At 40.0% G+C, this 19,498-nt stretch overlaps 1 protein-coding gene across 2 annotated transcripts; it reads right to left on the bottom strand.

The window, feature by feature from the left end:
• Positions 1 to 10,865: 10,865 nt before the first annotated feature.
• Positions 10,866 to 14,672, bottom strand: LOC107816336 (AP2-like ethylene-responsive transcription factor AIL1). 2 transcript variants are annotated; one of them, XM_016642032.2, is made up of 9 exons: positions 14,288 to 14,672; positions 13,693 to 14,200; positions 13,512 to 13,594; positions 13,361 to 13,369; positions 13,099 to 13,187; positions 12,782 to 12,855; positions 12,590 to 12,640; positions 12,025 to 12,101; positions 10,866 to 11,491 (listed from the first exon to the last, which is right to left on the bottom strand). In XM_016642032.2, the coding sequence occupies exons 1-9, from the start codon at positions 14,490 to 14,492 to the stop codon at positions 11,016 to 11,018; spliced, it is 1,572 nt and encodes a 523-aa protein (XP_016497518.1). In that variant the 5' UTR covers positions 14,493 to 14,672; the 3' UTR covers positions 10,866 to 11,015. The 2 variants fall into 2 exon arrangements, with proteins under 2 accessions (XP_016497518.1, XP_075107326.1); XM_075251225.1 differs by lacking the exon at positions 13,361 to 13,369.
• Between the last annotated feature and the right edge of the window lie 4,826 nt (positions 14,673 to 19,498).

Genomic DNA, 19,498 nt, shown 5'->3' with positions numbered 1-19,498 from the left:
CCAGGGACATCAAGGTCGAGACTAGAAAATTAGATTTTTCAAAGTAAAACAAAGAGACAACGAAATGCTTAGGGAGTTCATATCGAGGTTTCAAATGGAACGGATAGACTTGCCTTCGGTTTCGGATAATTGGGCTGTTCAAGCATGCACCCAAGGACTTAACCCCCGAAGCTCCTTGGCTTCGCAACAGTTGAAACAAAATTTGATAGAGTACCTGACGGTAACTTGGGCCAACGTCCATAATAAGTACTAGTAAAAAATCAGAGTAGAGGATGATAAGCTCGGGACCCCCTCCGGGTCCGTTTATCCAATCAGAACTAATGACAGGTCTAAGAGAGTCGCCGATCATGAACCAAGACCGAACAGATACTGGTATCAACCGTATAGCAGAGAATGAAGGAGTAACGGATCTGGGCATAAAAAATGAGAAGAGGAATGATCGAGGCCATAATAGACGGGGAGTCATGAGCAAAAACGGCTTCGATAGGCCACTCGGAGTTTGGGACACACCAAGGTTATCGGAATATAACTTCAATGTCGATGCTGCCAGCATCGTATCTGCCATCGGGCGCATCAAGGATACCAAGTAGCCTCAGCCATTGTAGTCCGACCCTACTCGGAGAGACCCTAACTTGATGTGTAAGTATCATGGCACTCATGGCCACAATACCGAGGACTGCCGTTAATTAAGAGAATAAGTGGCCCGGTTATTCAATAACAGGCATCACCGGGAATTTCTGAGTAATCGAGTCAAAAGTCACTTCAGGAACAGGGACTCCAATAAATAGACTGAACAAGAAGAACCTCAACAGGTCATCAACATGATCATTGGAGGAGTCGATGTCCCCCAGGGACCAATGCTAAAGCGCACTAAGGTGTCCATCACAAGGGAAAAATGAACCCGAGATTATGTCCCGGAAGGAACCATTTTGTTCAACGATGAGGACGTCAAAGGCATCGTACAACCGCACAATGATGCACTGGTAATATCTGTGCTTATAAATGAATCTTGAGTTAAGCGTGTGTTGATTGATCCAGATAGCTCGGCTAGCATTATCAGATCGAGGGTCGTAGAGCAGTTGGGTCTACAAGACCAAATAGTGCCAACAGTTCGCGTTTTAAACGGATTCAACATGGCATGCGAAACTACTAAATGGGAGATAAACCTACCGGTGAACACCGTCGGGACCATTTAGGAAACAAAATTCTATGTGATCAAAGGGGATATGAGATATAATTCTCTATTCGGGAGACCATGGTTTCACAACATGAGGGCAGTACCCTCGACACTACACTAGGCACTGAAGTTTCCCATACCGGGAGGAATCAATACAGTTTACGGAGAATAGCCGACTGCAAAAGAAATGCTCGCAGTCGATGAGGTGATCTTGATGTTCACACTCTCGACATAAAAGAACGCGGAGCCGGTTAGGAAGGAAGAACTAAATAGCAATCACCGATACTGGCCCGACCGAACCGGAGAAGCAAGGAGCAGGCGAGGATGATGACTACAGAGTCTCTAGGTCGTTCATCACCCCTGATGATTCCGATGCCACCAAGTTAACGGTCGAGGATTTGGAGCAAGTCATATTGATCGATCATTTGCCCGATCGGAAGGTATACCTGGGCATGAGGTTATCTCCCGAGCTTAGGAAAAAACTCATTAAATTCCTTATAGTTAACATAGATTGTTTCACTTGGTCCCATCTTGATATGACACGGATCCTGCCAGAAATAACCACTCATAAACTGAGCTTGGATCCGAAGTTCCACCTGGTTAAACAAAAGATGAGGCCTCAATCCGAAATCAAGCATGCATTCATCAAAGATGAGGTATCCAAACTCCTTAAAATAGGTTCCATTCGGGAAGTTAAGTACCCGAATTGGTTAGCTAACGTAGTGGTAGTGCCTAAAAAAGAAAATAAATTAAGAATGTGCGTAGATTACAAGAATTGAACAAGGCGTACCCTAAGGACTCTTTTCCTTTGCCTAACATCTATCACATGATCGATGCGACGGACGAGCACGAGATACTCATCTTTCTCAACGCCTATTCCGGGTACAAACGAATCCGGATGGACCCGGGTGATCAAGCAAAAACCTCCTTTATCACTAAATTCGGCACCTATTGTTATAATGCAATATCGTTCGGACTAAAGAACGCCGATGCCACTTATCAACGCCTAGTAAACCGGATGTTCGAAGAATAAATAGGAAAATAAATGAAAGTTTATGTTGACGACATGTTAGTTAAGTCCCTGCGAGCAGAGGACCATTTGAAACATTTGCAGAAAACTTTTGACATATTGAATATGTACAATATGAAGCTGAACCCTGAAAAATATACGTTCGGGGTTAGATCCGGAAAATTCCTTGGATTCATGGTATCTAACCGAGGGGTGATATCAATCCCGATTAAATTAAAGCTATAGAAGATATCACCATAGTGGACAGTGTCAAGGCCGTTCAGAGGCTATCCGGGCGCATAGCAGCCCTGGGCAGATTCATATAGAGGTCTTCAGACAAGAGCAATCAGTTCTTCTAATTATTGAAGAAGAAGAATAACTTTTCTTAGACCCTGGAGTGCCAACAAGCTTTGGAAGAACTCAAACGGTACCTTTCGAGTCCACCTTTGCTCCATACTCCGAAGGCGTACGAGCTGTTGTACCTTTACTTAGTAGTATCCAAGGTAGCAGTAAGTGGAGTCCTAGTATGAGAAGAGAAAGGTACGCAATTTCCTATTTACTATGTTAGTAGAACCCTAGACGAGGCTGAAATAAGGTATCCTTGCCTGGAAAAATTGGCGCCCGCTTCGTTAAGCGCCTACAGAAAGTTAAAGCCGTATTTTCAATGCCACCTCATATGTGTCGTAGCTTCTTACCTACTAAAGAACATTATGCACAAACCCGAGCTCTCGGGCCGGCTGGCCAGATGGGCCGTAGAAATTAGCGGGTATGATATCGAATATCGACCCTGAACCGCCATCAAATCACAAAATTTGGCCGGCTTTACGCTGACCTTAATATCCGAAGTCGAAAAGAAATTGTTGTTAACCTCAAGGACTTCCTCGAGAATATGGGCCCTCTTTACGGGATGCCTTGAATGCAAAGAGGTCTGGACTCGACATTATGTTGAAGCCGCCTCCGGGTAACGTAGTTAGGCAGTCTATTAAAACTAGAACTATGAAATTGACTAAATATGAGGCCAAGTATGAGGCCATGATTACAGGTGTCGAATTGGCTAAAAGCCTTGGGACCGAGGTGGTCAAAGCTAAGTGTGATTCCCTCCTTGTGGTAAATTAAGTTAAGGGGATGTTCGAAGTAAAAGAGGAACGAATGCGAAGGTATTTAGACAAATTGCAGGTAACGCTGCATCAATTCAAGGAATGGACCCTACAACACATGCCTCGAGATTAAATAGTGAGGGTGATGCACTGGCTAACTTGGACTCATCGGTTGATGACAATAAATTTAGCTCGGGAATAGTCGTACAACTCATGAAATCGGTAGTGGAAGAAGGCCATGTCGAAATAAACTCAATAAGTTTAACTTGGGATTGGTGAAACAAATACATAGACTATTTGAAGAATGGGAAGTTGCCCTCAGATCCTAAAGAATCGAGAGCTCTATGCACGAAGGCAGCCAGGTTCATCCTGTCCGAAGGGACTTTATTCAGAAGAACCTTCGACGGCCCTTTCGCCATATGCTTGGGGCCGGGAAACACCGAATATGTCTTGAGAGAAGTTCACGAAGGCACATGCGATAACCATTCGGGGGCGAAATCTTTGGTTCGATATACTCATCTTTCTCAACGCCTATTCCGGGTACAAACGAATCCGGATGGACCCGGGTGATCAAGCAAAAACCTCCTTTATCACTAAATTCGGCACCTATTGTTATAATGTAATATCGTTCGGACTAAAGAACGCCGATGCCACTTATCAACGCCTAGTAAACCAGATGTTCGAAGAATAAATAGGAAAATAAATGGAAGTTTATGTTGACGACATGTTAGTTAAGTCCCTGCGAGCAGAGGACCATTTGAAACATTTGCAGAAAACTTTTGACATATTGAATATGTACAATATGAAGTTGAACCCTGAAAAATGTACGTTCGGGGTTAGATCCGGAAAATTCCTTGGATTCATGGTGTCTAACCGAGGGATGATATCAATCCCGATTAAATTAAAGCTATAAAAGATATCACTGTAGTGGACAGTGTCAAGGCCGTTCAGAGGCTATCCGGGCGCATAGCAGCCCTGGGCCGATTCATATCGAGGTCTTCAGACAAGAGCAATCAGTTCTTCTAATTATTGAAGAAGAAGAATAACTTTTCTTAGACCCTGGAGTGCCAACAAGCTTTGGAAGAACTCAAACGGTACCTTTCGAGTCCACCTTTGCTCCATACTCCGAAGGCGTACGAGCTGTTGTACCTTTACTTAGTAGTATCCAAGGTAGCAGTAAGTGGAGTCCTAGTATGAGAAGAGAAAGGTACGCAATTTCCTATTTACTATGTTAGTAGAACCCTAGACGAGGCTGAAATAAGGTATCCTTGCCTGGAAAAATTGGCGCCCGCTTCGTTAAGCGCCTACAGAAAGTTAAAGCCGTATTTTCAATGCCACCTCATATGTGTCGTAACTTCTTACCCACTAAAGAACATTATGCACAAACCCGAGCTCTCGGGCCGGTTGGCCAGATGGGCCATAGAAATTAGCGGGTACGATACCGAATATCGACCCTGAACCGCCATCAAATCACAAAATTTGGCCGGCTTTACGCCGACCTTAATACCCAAAGTCGAAAAGGAATTGTTGTTAACCTCGGGAACTTCCTCGAGAATATGGGCCCTCTTTACGGGATGCCTTAAACGCAAAGAGGTATGGACTCGACATCATGTTGAAGCCGCCTCCGGGTAACGTAGTTAGGCAGTCTATTAGAACTAGAACTATGAAATTGACTAAATATGAGGCCGAGTATAAGGCCATGATTATAGGTCTCGAATTGACTAAAAGCCTTGGGACCGAGGTGGTCAAAGCTAAGTGTGATTCCCTCCTTGTGGTAAATTAAGTAAATGGGATGTTCGAAGTAAAGGAGGAACGAATGCGAAGGTATTTAGACAAATTGCAGGTAACGCTGCATCAATTCAAGGAATGGACCCTACAACACATGTCCCGAAATTAAAATAGTGAAGGTGATGCACTGGCTAACTTGGACTCATCGGTTGATGACAATAAATTTAGCTCGGGAACAGTCGTACAACTCATGAAATCGGTAGTGGAAGAAGGCCATGCTGAAATAAACTCAATAAGTTTAACTTGGGATTGGAGAAACAAATACATAGACTATTTGAAGAATGGGAAGTTACCCTCAGATCCTAAAGAATCGAGAGCTCTATGCACGAAGGCAGCCAGGTTCATCCTGTCCAAAGGGATTCTATTCAGAAGAACCTTCGACGGCCCTCTCGCCATATGTTTGGGGTCGGAAAACACCGAATATGTCTTGAGAGAAGTTCACGAAGGCACATGCGAAAACCATTCGGGGGCGGAATCTTTGGTTCGGAAGATAATGAGGGCCGACTATTACTGGATCAACATGGAGAAAGATGCAAAGGACTTTGTACGAAGATGCGGCAGCTTTGAAAGACACACACCGATGATCCATCAACTCGGGGAGCTACTCCATTCGGTCTTGTCCCCATGGTCGTTCATGAAATGGGGAATGGACATCGTCGGTCCTCTGCCGTGGGCACCTGGTAAGGCTCAATTCATACTGTTTATGACCGATTATTTTTCCAATTGGGTCGAAACTCAAGCGTTCGAGAAAGTCCAGAAAAATGAAGTCATTGACATCATTTGAGACCACATAATATGCCGGTTCGGGATACCGGCCGAGATCGTGTGTGATAATGGGAAACAATTCATCGGCAACAAGGTAAACAAGTTTTTTGAAAAACACAAGATTATAAAGATACTATCCACACCCTATCACACTGGTGGGAACGGAAAAGCGGAATCTACAAACAAGACCATACTCCAAAACTTGAAAAAGAGGTTGACAGATGCCAAAGGAAAGTGGAAGGTAATTCTGCCTGAAGTCTTGTGGGCGTACCGTACAACTTCAAAATTTAGTACCGGGGCCACCCCATTTTCATTGATCTACGGTGATGAAGTATTAATACCGGTCGAAGTGGGAGAACTGAGCCTCAGGTTCCGATATGCGACCGAAGAATCAAACGGTGAAGCCATGAGTACGAGCCTGAAACTATTGGATGAAAGACGAGAGGCTGCCCTAGTCTGGTTGGCCGCCCAAAAACAACATGATAGAAAGATATTACAACCGAAGAGCTAGCCTCCAACACTTTAAGATAGGGGACTTGGTGTTAAGAAAAGTAACACTGCATACCCGAAAACCGAACGAGGGAAAGTTGGGACCGAATTAGGAAAGACCATATCGAGTCGTCAAAATTACTGGCAAGGGCTCGTACAAACTCGAAGCGGGAAACGGTACACAGCTACCGAACAACTGGAACGTGACGCACTTAAAGCATTACTATTGCTAAGGTACGATCTCATTTAATTTTTTATAATATTATAAATTACACTAATGCTTGCAGGCAACAACCAAAGGAGAATGTGACTATTAGGTCTGAAAGCACGTGTTGCACTCTTTTTCCTTTGAACCGCGTTTTGTCCCAAATGGGTTTCCCGGCGAAGTTTTTAATGAGGCAACGGTAAATCATGCTAACTTAGATTCGAAGAACGATTTTAAATCGGAGTCAATGGTCACATCAACAATATCCGATCCCTCTCAAGATCGACCTCGAATACTAGGGTCCATCACCCCCAGGTTAAGGTTCTTATAAAGGAAAGAAGGAAACTTTGTACTTGAACAACTTAAGCTCAGTGCTTAGGATTTATTGTAAGGGTCAAACGGTCAAGTGAATCGTGCCCGCATAGGCCACCTTAGCCATAATACAAGCTTTTGCACACTTCCGATCATGTACTTTACACACAGAAATTAAAGAAAGTTTCTACCTTACTTTGCCTATTCAAACATCGAGCCTAAGGGATACCCCTTATTCGGGGACTATCGAGCCTAAGGACTACCCCTTATTCGGGGACTATCGAGCCTAAGGACTACCCCTATTCGGGGACTATCAAGCCCAAGGGCTACCCTACTTGGGGACTGTTGTTCGAAATAAGTTCAGGCAACTCGGGATATAAAATCCCGTCGGCACAAAACCTATTAGGTAGTGCTTAAACACGAAAGGCTACGGCCACCCTAAAAAATAGCTCGGAGACGTCCGAAGATTGTAATCAGAACATAAGGCCTTTATAAAAATTCAAAACCTGCTAAAAGGTTACCCTCGGCAAAGCATCATCTAAAATCACTTAAGCATCTTGGGAAAACTGCCAGTCACACCGAATTTTCAAGACCTCGAGCAAATAAAGTTGCATCGAAGTCGGGCTCTGTTCGGACATATAAAAAACGAACGACTTATTGGTATATTTGATTCTATGCTAAGGCATCAGAAATATTTGCAAGAATAGAGATTATGAAAAGATGCTAAAAAAGTAGAGACTTGAAATTGCCAGAAAGGGAAATCTAATATATTCCAGAATGTACTTACAAAGCCCAATAAAAATGGCCTCAAAATGAAAAAAAAATATACACAAATCAAAAATCAAAAAACGTTCTAAGGCATTCATGCCTGATATTCACCGGGGCCCAACTCGTCATCATAACCGCCGGAGCCTTCGGACCCCTCAGAACCCTCGGAGCCTTCGGCACCTTCAGGCTCAAAACGTTTCTTTGCCTCGGCCTCAAGCTTTATTGCTTCCTCAATCTTGGCCGACAGATCGAAGGCTCGGGCGTGAATTTCTTCGAGGGTCTCCCTTCGATACAACTGCCTGACATATTCGGCATTAGTCTTCAGGCGGGCCTCGACTACTTCGACATCGGCCTTGTATTAGGCCACCATCTCCTCAGCATCGGTAGAGGTTGTCTCCATCTTGGACTTCATTGTTTCGCGCTCTCTACCGAGGGCGTCCCGTTCTGCGATAGCCGAGCCCGCTTGTCAGCTTTCTCCTTCGCCACCCGAAGTTGAACCTCTATTGATGTCAGCTTTTCCTGGGCTATTTCTTTCTCTGAAGCCAACAAATCCATCTTGCTCTTCCACACATCAGCCATGGCTTGGATCTCGTTCATTTATTTTTGGAGTTGGTCGACCTGGCCGATCTTCTGTTGGACTTGCGAGGTTTTGTCGTTAGCCACTACGACTAGTTTCTCGTTTCTAACTTCAAAGACCTTTACCTTTTCGACCAAGTTGGCATGCTCCCGCCTCAGGGCCGATGCTTCCTTATGAGCCCTATCCAACTCGTTCTGAAGGTCCTTGACAGTCCTGTCTTGTTGCTCGCTGAGGAGCTTGTACATATCCTTCTTTCAAGCCTGCTCCTTGAGCTCGAGCTCGAGCTGATTGACCTCGACATGATACTGCAGGAATCTCTCGTGGTGAAGTATAGAGGCCTGTAAAATAATGAAAGACGTGAGAGATATTAAAAAGCTAAGTAAAATTCAAAAAGACGTAATGATGCCTTACCCGGTTCAGCGATTACTGCCTCATTGAAAAGGCACGGCACGTCCACCTCGTTTATTTTTGCCTAGTCCTCCTCGCTCACCATGCATCAGAGATAGCTGGCTACTCCCACTGGAGCAGATAGAACCCTGGCATCCTCCGGGACTGTAAGAATAACCGATCTATTTCGACCAGGGTCCACACTTGGAGCGGGAAACTGATTAATCAATTTTGGGCTCGAACTCAGCCCGCCAACTTTCAAAGATGTATCCTTCTTCGGGACTTCCAAGTCGCCCATCCCGAAAATATCTTCCAAAGTGGGCGAGTCCAAATCATCAAAGAAAGAATGAAGGGGATCGTCCGCGCCATGAGCCCCTTCATTAGACTTCTCTTTTCCTGCTTGGGCCTCCTCAAGCATGGACTCGGTGTAAGAGGGCGTTCCCATAATTTCTATCACATCGGGTGCTTCCTTCGGAGCAGAACCGGCGTCCTCGGGGTCCCACCCCTATCTCCATATCGGCTTTTCGAGTCTGAGGGAAGTCGGCCTCGCGAATCTCCCCCTCGACTGCCGCCTGCTCCCCGGGAGGGGTCATTCCATGGGCAATAAAAATATGGTCTTCTTCGACTCATCCCTGAGCCGGAGAAGCGAGTCCGAATCTGGCACCCGGGAGCTGGTACTCTTCATGGGCTTGCGAGCCACCCTCTTCTTTGGCTTTACCTTGGGACCCGGGGAACCCAAAGGTTTTTTTTTCCTCTTCTTCTTTTCCCCCGCGGCAGCCCCGGGTTGTCCCGAAACAGAGGGATCAACGGATAAGGATACGTCCTCATCCTTTCCAAAGGCCTAAGCTCGACGGTCTTAGGCAAACCTATAAAAGAAAGAAGAAAGGTTAGTATGATGTGAGTTAAGAACACGGTAACAGCTATTCGAAGGTAGAAGCTTGATCGGAAAGTGGAAAAAGAAAGGGGATAAAAGCTTTTATAGGGAAAGTGCGCGACACTTCGCATTCGGGGGCAATCAACCGATGGTTGACATGTGTACGAAGTCAGAACGACGCGACTGATGGGACGTTTCTACTTCTTCGTCGTTTCGGTTGTAACGTACAGAGGAAGGAACATGAGAACATATATCATTTCTCATCATTTCGACAAAACCTAATCTCTGAGAAACAAGGAGACTATATATATAAACGGGTAAAACTGAGGCTAATGAGCGCCCCGATTTTCCGAATAGGGCAAACGAAGCAAGGGCGTAACTACAAGTAACCAAAATCGGAGCTAGGAGCCTCTCGTATCAAAACCCGAGCAAGACACCTGCCCTCGGAACCATCGAGATTACATTCCCCGGATCTGGTTCGTGTTTCAAGATCTCGGAAAGCATTACCAAACGACCGCGCGTGATTAATAAATGGCCATGATATCCGTGCCCAACTGGATATCTTGGCGAGGATCTCGGCCCGTATCGATAGCAGATCAGTGATTAGCGAAAAGGAAGATTTTTACCTTTGTGGGTAAAACTCCTCTACTATATAAATGAGAGGTTTATTATTCAACAAAGACACTGTAACACGCATATCAAGGTAATATATATTTGTTTACTCTACTCCTGAAAGTGATTCAAAGTCCTTAATTTTTCTCGTAGTTCATCATAAGTGTTTGGCTCCGAACCGAGGACAGGTTAATTGTTAAGCTCATAACCGAGCCCGGACTCAATTCTACTATTGATTTGGCTGTTTATTCTATCATTAATTTGCCCATCTAACGTATTAATCATTTGTATTGAATTAGTCCACATATCCTTAAAACCGCATATAAATTCAATTATTATCCATTTTTAAGAGCAAAAGAGTCATAATTTTACATGGACGCATATCCTATTAGCGTTTGACATTGTTTTGCAACGTGAGGATATAATTTAAAGCAATTTCTACTTGTTAAATGTTATTAGTGACTAACTAAAGAATTTAAGGAATACCATGATTTTTTTTTTCGAGTTAATCTACTAGTGTCGATATACTATAAGACATGCTTAATAAAATAGTACTACTATTTTTGACAGGGCATATCTAGAGTATAGTATATGAGTTTTCGGAAACACAGTAACTTTTGCGTAAATCCTATATTTTTATTAAAAATTTACTAAATATCTATAAATATCTAACTATGAACGTATTTATTATGGTATATTAATTTGAGATTGCGACAGAAACCCATAAACTTCAAATCCTGAATCCGCCTATGAATTTGTTGACAAGGATAAAATGATGTGGGAGCAAGTTTTATGAGCTCAAAAATCGCTTCAAACTACCAAAGCTGCATTCATCTTTTGTTTTCATTGCCATCGAATTAACATCCAAAACAGTTGGGAGTTAGACTAATCTCTAGAAATGTATCATCATTCATCACCAGTTGCAAACAAAAGACTCATACATAGTTTTCGGTTTTCATTGGTTCCATAATGCGAACATGGGAACTGGATGAACTAGGTCCATATTCCCAATTCGTCCTAAGCTCTGAGTATTATCATCAATTCTTTTGCGTCCATCTTCAAACTGGGGATACTCTAATCCAACCCCGAAATCACAACTCATTTCAGCAGAACGAGAGCCAGAGCTCCTGCTGTTTGATATGTCCATGAATGAATTATCTGCAGGCTGCTGCTGCAATTGCTCCCCATTTGTTATGGCCAAAATGGGTTGAGGTGAAGATGTGCATGAATTATTATAGTCTTCAAAGGAAGATGGGCTGACGCCAGAATCCTTTGATGGGGAGCGCTTGGCTAGATCACTAGCAATTAAAGTTGTGCTCGAACAAATCCTCTTGACGTCGTACCTACTACTATCAAAATTGGTTACAGCGCTTGTTCCTCTGAACTTGATTGCAGCAATATCATACGCTTCAGCTGCTTCCTCTTGAGTACCTGAAATTAGACATATGACCAAATAATATGGGACTGAGAATATTCTGTGATTCAAATTCCCAAAGGTTGGGATATTTGATGTTTAGATGAGTTGGATGAATGACATGTTCGCATATACTAAAATATTCTAATCTTTCTCAAGTATTACCGGATCGGATTCAAATATGCTAAGACTCCTATGAATTTGAAATACACAGGATTAAATCTATCTGTCCAAGCCCGATTTCGTAATGTTTGTTTTCGGTTAATATTTTGTGAGATGAGAATTCTTTTTGTAAGTACTAATTTTTCTCACTTTAAAATGACTGAACTTATGGTTCGTTAGTCATAAAAAAATTTGGCCCAAAATTCACATTAAAGATGTAGTTCCTTTTCAATAACTTAATAGCACATTGAAGAGAATAAAACCAAAATGGCTTGTTAGAAAATTAAAGAAAAAAAAAGAAATAGGAAGACAGCCACACGAACAGAAAATGAGTAAAAAATTGGGAAAAAAATACACAGTAAAACAATAAGACAAACAAATTACTTACTGAAGGTACCAAGGTACAAGTCCTTGTTGCCTGCAACTCTTCCAATTCTGGCTTGCCACCTCCCATGCTGATGATGCCTGCCCAATTTCCCAAGTTTAATCAATGGGTATTGCCCAATTCTATACGCCTGGTACTTGTCGGAAAACTAATTGAAAGTTGTAGTAGAAAATCTTAATTGTTTATAATTTGATATTTGCTAGTTTATTTGCAGTAAATAAAATTTCGTAGTAAGAATTAATATGGGGATAGATTTTTTATTTCTAGTTAAAATAAGTTTCGTACTATTTCTAGTGTGGAGAATTGGAGATTCGAAATTTGTGAGAACTAGAGAGAGATTTTAGAGATTTAATACAATATATTTTCCTTAGGTACTAGATTTTCATAGGTATGGTTCATTGGTTTGCATGATTGCACATGCATTAAAGTTTGCCTGTTGCCCTATTATTGAACAAAGATAATTGCATTCAAAGAAAGCTGCAAAATTTTGCAGCCAAAATAGTGAATGTGAAAACACTTTAATCGTTGAAAAAAAGGTTGCCTTTTGGTTTAATGCTATGCTACGAACCTCGTTACTCCTCTGTACATTGATGCTCCTCTTGAAAACCCACTGCTTTTCCTGTTTAACATAAAAATGGGAAGGTCAAATTTAGCAATTGAATTACAAGTATGTTTCATCTTTTTCAGTGTAATACACCATCAAACAGGAAAAGAAAAATAAGACTAGTGAAAAAAATGGAAGGAACATTACTCTACCTACCTTCTCAAGTGTGCAACAAATTCTTGCCTATTCATGTTTTTCATCTCCTCCAGCTCCTTTTCATAAGTGTTTAGCTGATATAGAAAATCACTGATTAATATTCCTATCATTAAGAATTAGCAAGGGAGGATGTTGTATAAATTCAAGGGATCAACTGAATCCAATATTTTTTCAACGATAACGAAGTATAGAGACGTGAAAAATAACTAAAATTACAACAAATATACGTGCAATGATTTAATGGTGAGAACAGAAAAGTTAGAACTCTCAAGTTTAAAACTTGATTATCCGAAGATTATTAAAGGAAATGTACTTACGGGAAAATTGATATGCGTGGTGGCACCCCAGTATTTTAAAGCAGCTAAATCGTATGCTCTAGCTGCCTTTTCCTCCGTATCATAACCACCTGAAGTTTATTTACGTGCAAGAATTAAATTAAACATGCACACACCGTCCAAACTTTAGGAACATAATTAACTTTAAATTTCGAAATGTCAAAATTATTTTAAGCCCAAGTCAAAACAGAACAACAGTGTCAGAAACCGGAAAAGAAAAAAGGAAAAAGAGAATGTCAAATACCTAGATAGACTGATTGATCCAAATGTTGGAGGAAGCAAAGATAAAACAACAAATTAAACAAGAAAAAAAACGTCAGTATATTCGCAGAAGAGTAACATTTCCCTAGAGAAATTAATTAAATTTCAGTACATAAAGCAGTAATAATACGCACCTTGTCTGCCTTTCCTAGTTTGCCCTTCTTTTCTACAGCTGTTATCCCACAAATGAGCCTCGTATCTTCCAGTCCACCGATGTCTAATTTGGTCCATTAATTTAACGAAACAATAATTATTCAAAATTATTAAGCAAAAAAGAGTTTAAGATATATGAACTGATGGTGTAATTTTTTTTACCTTGTGACACCACGGTACTGAGAGGTTCTTTGGCCGAAAGTATCAATGGATTTTCTCGGAACCGGTTCCCTTGAACCGGTAACATTCTTAACAGCTACCGGCCGCTTTTTCGGAGCCGCGGCAAGCGAAAGTGTTTGGCAATTGTTAGTTCTATTTTCTTCAGCAGATGAAATTAATGGTGCAGCAGCAGCAGATTGGCGTAACCAAGATTTAAATCCAGAAACTGAAGTAGCTCCATCAAATGGCAAATGGTAGACACTACCAGTAGTAGAGTTTGTAAACTCATTAGAGCTCTGAAATGAACCGTTTGGTACCATTACCTGAAATTGTTGTTCGTGATCAGAGGGATTTATGGTGGGCGGAATGTTAACATTGATTTCAGCAATTTGTTGTTCATGATCAGGAGGAGAATTTGAGTAACAACATCCTAAGAAATCTTCAAGCTTTGGGCCTTCTTCGTCCAGATTAGTAGCACTAGTCATCTCATGATTCTCATACCTCCAACAATCTATTTTAAAAAAAGGAAAAGTATTACGTATCAACTTCATAAAAATGAACGAATTAATAAGTAAAATAATGTGAAAAAAATTTAGACCTTCAGTGGTTGTGTCACAGCGAGGGAAAGGGTAGTGTGAAGGCATAACCGACAAAGGAGTTTCTTCTACTAAGTTAGCGTCATTTCCAGTAGCTTGATTTTCGTTGCGACTTTGATAATCTTTTATTACTTCTTCTTCTTCTTCTTCTTCATCGTCGCCAATGTTGAAGTCGGCAGAGAGAGAGAAACCCAACCAAGTACTCATTATAACTATTACGAAGCAAAACGAGATAGAAAAACTCAAATGTTACACTCTGAAAATATATGTTTCTCTCTCTAGAACTCCGTGAGCGTTTTTTGTCTTGCTTCTATGGAGTTTGAGCTCATACTTCGAAGAATCAGTGAAGGAGACTCGAATGTACGTACATATATGTAGGACGGATTTATGTTGTACTCAACCGGTGCCAATTAAATGTCTTTTTTTCGCTTGTCAAGTGGACTAGTGGAACATATAAGATGAGAACAACATTTTTTTGTATTCTTTTTTTTTTTTCTTTGTTTCATACGTCCGTTTACCGGTACCCACATTAGGATCCGATTAAATCTGAATTCGCGTCGGAAAGTCCTACATTTAGAGTAAAACGCTCCCTAACCAAAAACGACTCCATACCCAAGGACTCGAACCCGAAACCTCTGGTTAATGGTGGCATGTGGGCCGGGCCCGATCCTAAGTCTCGGGCTTCGCGGGCTTCTCGTTGGAACCGGTCCGGGACTGGGACCACGAACTATATATACATATATACTGTAATATATACTATACTATATATACATCTTATATATATATATATATATATATATATATATATATATATATATATATATATATATATATATATATACTAAATATACATCTTACTATATTAAGATGTATATATAGTATATCGTAAGATGTATACTATCGAATATGGCTTATATACTATGTATATAGTAAGATGTATATATATATATACTAAATATACATCTTACTATATTAAGATATATATATAGTATATCGTAAGATGTATACTATTGAATATGGCTTATATACTATGTATATATTAAGATATATATATATATATATATATATATATATATATATATATATATATATATGAGAGAGAGAGAGAGAGAGAGAGAGAGAGAGAGAGTATAGTATATACTATATTATACTATATGTATAGCTTAAGGTATATAAAAAGACAAAAATATTGTAAAGAGATATTCAAAGCAATGCGTTATATTTTTATTATAGCATTAAAAAATCATGGCAATATCTTTCTTAGTCTTCCTCCCCCCTATGGAATGAGCACAACAAGGTGCTAATACCACCATTGAGAAGAAAAAGAAACTAATCAAGATGTGCCAAAATACAAGTTACATATTAATTTACATGGTATCTCTTACAAATTTCATAAATCCTTCAAGGTCCGGAGGAATTTCCGTTGGTGGTGGCGGAAATGAAGCTTGGTCATCACCGCTTCCAGGCGAAGCATCATCCTCCGCAAGTTCAGCTAGCATTTCTTCATAAGCTTCGTCTACCTCTGGTTGTGATTCAACAAGTCCAAAATTTCTTCTTTACGAACGGATCCAATCTCTGAAAAGTACTGATTTTTCCAAGCTCTCCCTCATAGACGCTCTATAATCACCGAGTTGAAGGCTTGCTTGACTGAAAGCGCTCTCTGATGCCACTGTTGAAACTTGAATAGTTAAAATGTCTCGGGCCATCCTTGAAAGAATCGGAAAGTGTTTTTCTTTGTCCTTCTACCATTCCAAAATATTAAAGGAGCCGTCGGGATTCACTTCCTTAATTCCCTGTGACAAATAAACTTCAAGCTCATTTAGTTGTAAAAAATCACTAGTACTAGAACCTTGAGAACCCCTGAACCCTGCCCAAGCACGAAGTACTCTTACTCCCGCAATTCTTTTAGATGATTGAGAACTAGAAGAAGAAGGAGTTGGAACATTTGGTCTAGCATGATCTAATGCAACTTGATAAGCATTATAAATAGTTTGAACATTTATTTTAATTGAGGCTATTGCGTCCGCAAGTGTAGACAACTCCTCATCTTCAAGTGCTAAACCATTATAAACAGTTTCATACCAAAATTGAGGACCTCCTAATTTCGTAGTACGATTTAACAATTCAGCAACACCATAAATAGGGGGAATAGGGAAAAAATATTTTTTAAAATTTTTTCTCATGGAATCAATAGCAAGTTGATGAATTTCCCCACCCTCTGAAAAATGATCAAACAAATTTGCAAGTTCTACAATATAAACTAAACAGTTAGAGATAGTAGGATAATATTGCCCAGAAAATTTATTTATAGCAATATGATATTTTTCTAAAAAATCTACAAGCATTTTAACATTAGCTTAATCCGCATTTGTAAGGTGCTCATCATCATCACTTACATGAGCATTAAACGTTGAGTTTATGGGGTTTCTATATTCATATGCAACAACTAAACTTTCATATATGTAATTCCATCTAGTTGGACAAGGTTTAGGAACCTTTCTTTCTCTTAGGCCAAATTCATCGCATCTTTTTAAAATATTCTCTAAGTCTACTTTTACGGTTTGAATAAAAAAGCCAATTAAGAGCCATTTTAACCTTTTCAATTTCAACATTTAAAATTCGCATACCATCACCCACAATTAAATGGTAAATATGACAAATACATCTAACATGAAAAATATTACTAAATGCAGGACTTAGTGTAGTGGTAAGCAAGGCTACAATATTTGTGTTACTAGTAGCATTATCCATTGAAACTTATATTATTTTATCACTAATGTAAAAAATATCTACAAATATCAGTAATCGTGCTAGAAATAAATTGCCCTGTGTGACGTGAATTAATTATTCTATAAGCAATAATGCACTTTTGCATTATCCAATCCTCATCAATCCAATGACTGGTAACAGTAAGGTAATCACAGTCATTACCACTTCTACCAATATCAGTTGTAATAGCAACACGACAATTTATATGAGTAAATAAATAGCGCAAATATTGTTCATATTTATGTTTATATTTATAAATATCACTCTTTACGCTTGTGCGAGGAAAATCTTTATAAGTAGGATTATAAACTTTTCTAATATAATGCACAAAGTGAGGGTTAGAAGGAAAACTATAGGGTAAGCACATAACAGTAACCATTTTTGCCAATTCTTCCCGATCTTTTTTTGGATCATAATATAAAATACCACCGGTAACAGTATTAATTCCCGGTTGAAATTGATTTGACCCGGTACTAAGGTCAGCCACACTAGGTGCACTTGTCCCCTCGGCCAAAGCTTTCATACGAAAATATCTAGCTTTATCTTGAGGGTGTAGCAATTATGTGTCTAGTCAAACTCCCCCTCCCCCTCCCACTTCCAACATATTTTAAAACTAACTCTTTACCACAAGTTTTACACTTAGTCCTATTTTTTTCTCTTAGTTGAGTAAAAAATGACCAAACAAGAGATGTTTCTGCCCGTTTAGAAGGTTGTCTAGAAAAGGTAGGGGCAGTAACAGGAGGGTCAGACGGGGGATCATTTGGATTATTATTAGTTGGGTTAACTTCAGGAGCAGGACTAGTAGGTGTATCGTCATCCGGTTGCGTTTCATCAAAATCTATTTATTCATTATCATTTTCATCAATAGTTGGATTACCATAAACAACATTCATATATTCATGGTTTAATTGTTCACCGAGTGCAATATTATGGCAAAATTGACTCTCGATAAATTGTAATAAACTATTATCGCTATCAAGAATAGCAGGTGTAGGACGGGTAACAGGTTTCGGCCGGGGAGCCGGGGAAAGTGGAGGAGGAACAGATTGGCCACTAGATTCACCACTCTTGGATTTTTTCTTATTTTTACTAAATATTTTTTTAGGGAATAAGCCATCTTAATTAATCAAGCAAAGTAAATAAAACAAACAAAATTATAATATTAAAACTTAAGAGTTGGAACGAGTTTACCGAATTGACGAACAACTTGTTGAAAAATAATTATCGTTGAAGACTTCAATTCACCAACTTCACAATTTTGCACAAATTGTAACAATTAAGTAAGCAATTATAGAAGAATATTAGAGAGAGATTGATGATTTTGTGAGAAAAATGAAAGAATGAGGGGGTATTTATAGTTGAAAATAGGGAAAAAGTGTAATTATAAAAAGTTTGGGGTTAAAACAAAATTTGGGGGGTTAAATGGCTATTTTGCAAATAGCCAACAACTATTTTGGCAGATCAAACGGCTAGTTTTTAAATAGCCAAACGGTCAAAAAAAAAATTTAAAAAAATTATCCGTTGGGCCCGTTTAGGACCGCTTGAACCGGCCCACTTCTGAGCCGGTCCCGGTCTCACGGGCCTCCCCTATGAGACCGGCCCACTACCCGGCCCACCACCCCACGGTCCCGGTCCTATCCGGTTAGGACCGTTTAGGCCCACCGCCCATGTGGGCTTGCGGTCCTGGGCCGGTCCCGGTCCTAACCGGCCCACTAGCCACCCCTACCTCTGGTTAAGGATAAAGGAGTACTTAACACTCCACCACAACCCTTGTTGGTATAATTTTTTGTATTCACAAACAAGAGCATACATACAAAAGTTGGACACTCGACAAAACTAATTTGAGAGAAAATAAAAAGTTAGTTCAAAAACTTAATAATAATAATAATAACAGTTATTATTATTATTATTAAGTATTATTTTACCCTATGAAACTTTTTGTTTTAGTTTATGTATATTTGGTTAAGTTGATTTAATACAGAGTTTACGTATTAAACAATTGAATATATAGTAAGTAATTCTTTCGACCCACAAGAATAGCCGACTTTTGCATATGACGATAAAAATAGTATAGTGCTATTTTTTTCAAATCATATACAGTAATACGTCAAGGCAGTCAGGTGAAAATGCAGAGGGAGGCAGGCTTGGTCCAACCCTCCCCCTCTCGACCCCCCTCCCCCCAAATAACTTAAAAAGATCAAGTGCTTACTATCCATCAAATTATTAGTACAATTTTAGAAAATATACCTTTAAAAGCTTTTTCTATTCTCTGTTTTCGTATAAAGTACATTTGAAAAATTACAACTTTTACTTCTGTTTTCCGTATAAAGACTTTTTCTCACTGCTTCTAAATTCTTCGGTGTACCGATGGGTAGTATAATGGGGTTTGGATATTCATAACAAATACAGTACTGGGGAGGAGTATATGAGAATCTAATATTTTT

This window comes from Nicotiana tabacum, chromosome 4 (genome assembly GCF_000715075.1).
Source record: "Nicotiana tabacum cultivar K326 chromosome 4, ASM71507v2, whole genome shotgun sequence".
Taxonomy (NCBI): Eukaryota; Viridiplantae; Streptophyta; class Magnoliopsida; order Solanales; family Solanaceae; genus Nicotiana; species Nicotiana tabacum.
This window is presented reverse-complemented; position numbering and strand designations above follow the sequence as displayed.

Coding starts and splice junctions, on each gene's coding strand:
- LOC107816336 (XM_016642032.2), bottom strand. CDS start 14,492: ATGAGTACTTGGTTGGGTTTCTCTCTCTCTGCCGACTTCAACATTGGC. Junction 14,201..14,287: donor CTGTGACACAACCACTGAAG/GTCTAAATTTTT, acceptor TTTTTAAAATAG/ATTGTTGGAGGTATGAGAAT. Junction 12,102..12,589: donor ATGTACAGAGGAGTAACGAG/GTTCGTAGCATA, acceptor GAAATTGGGCAG/GCATCATCAGCATGGGAGGT.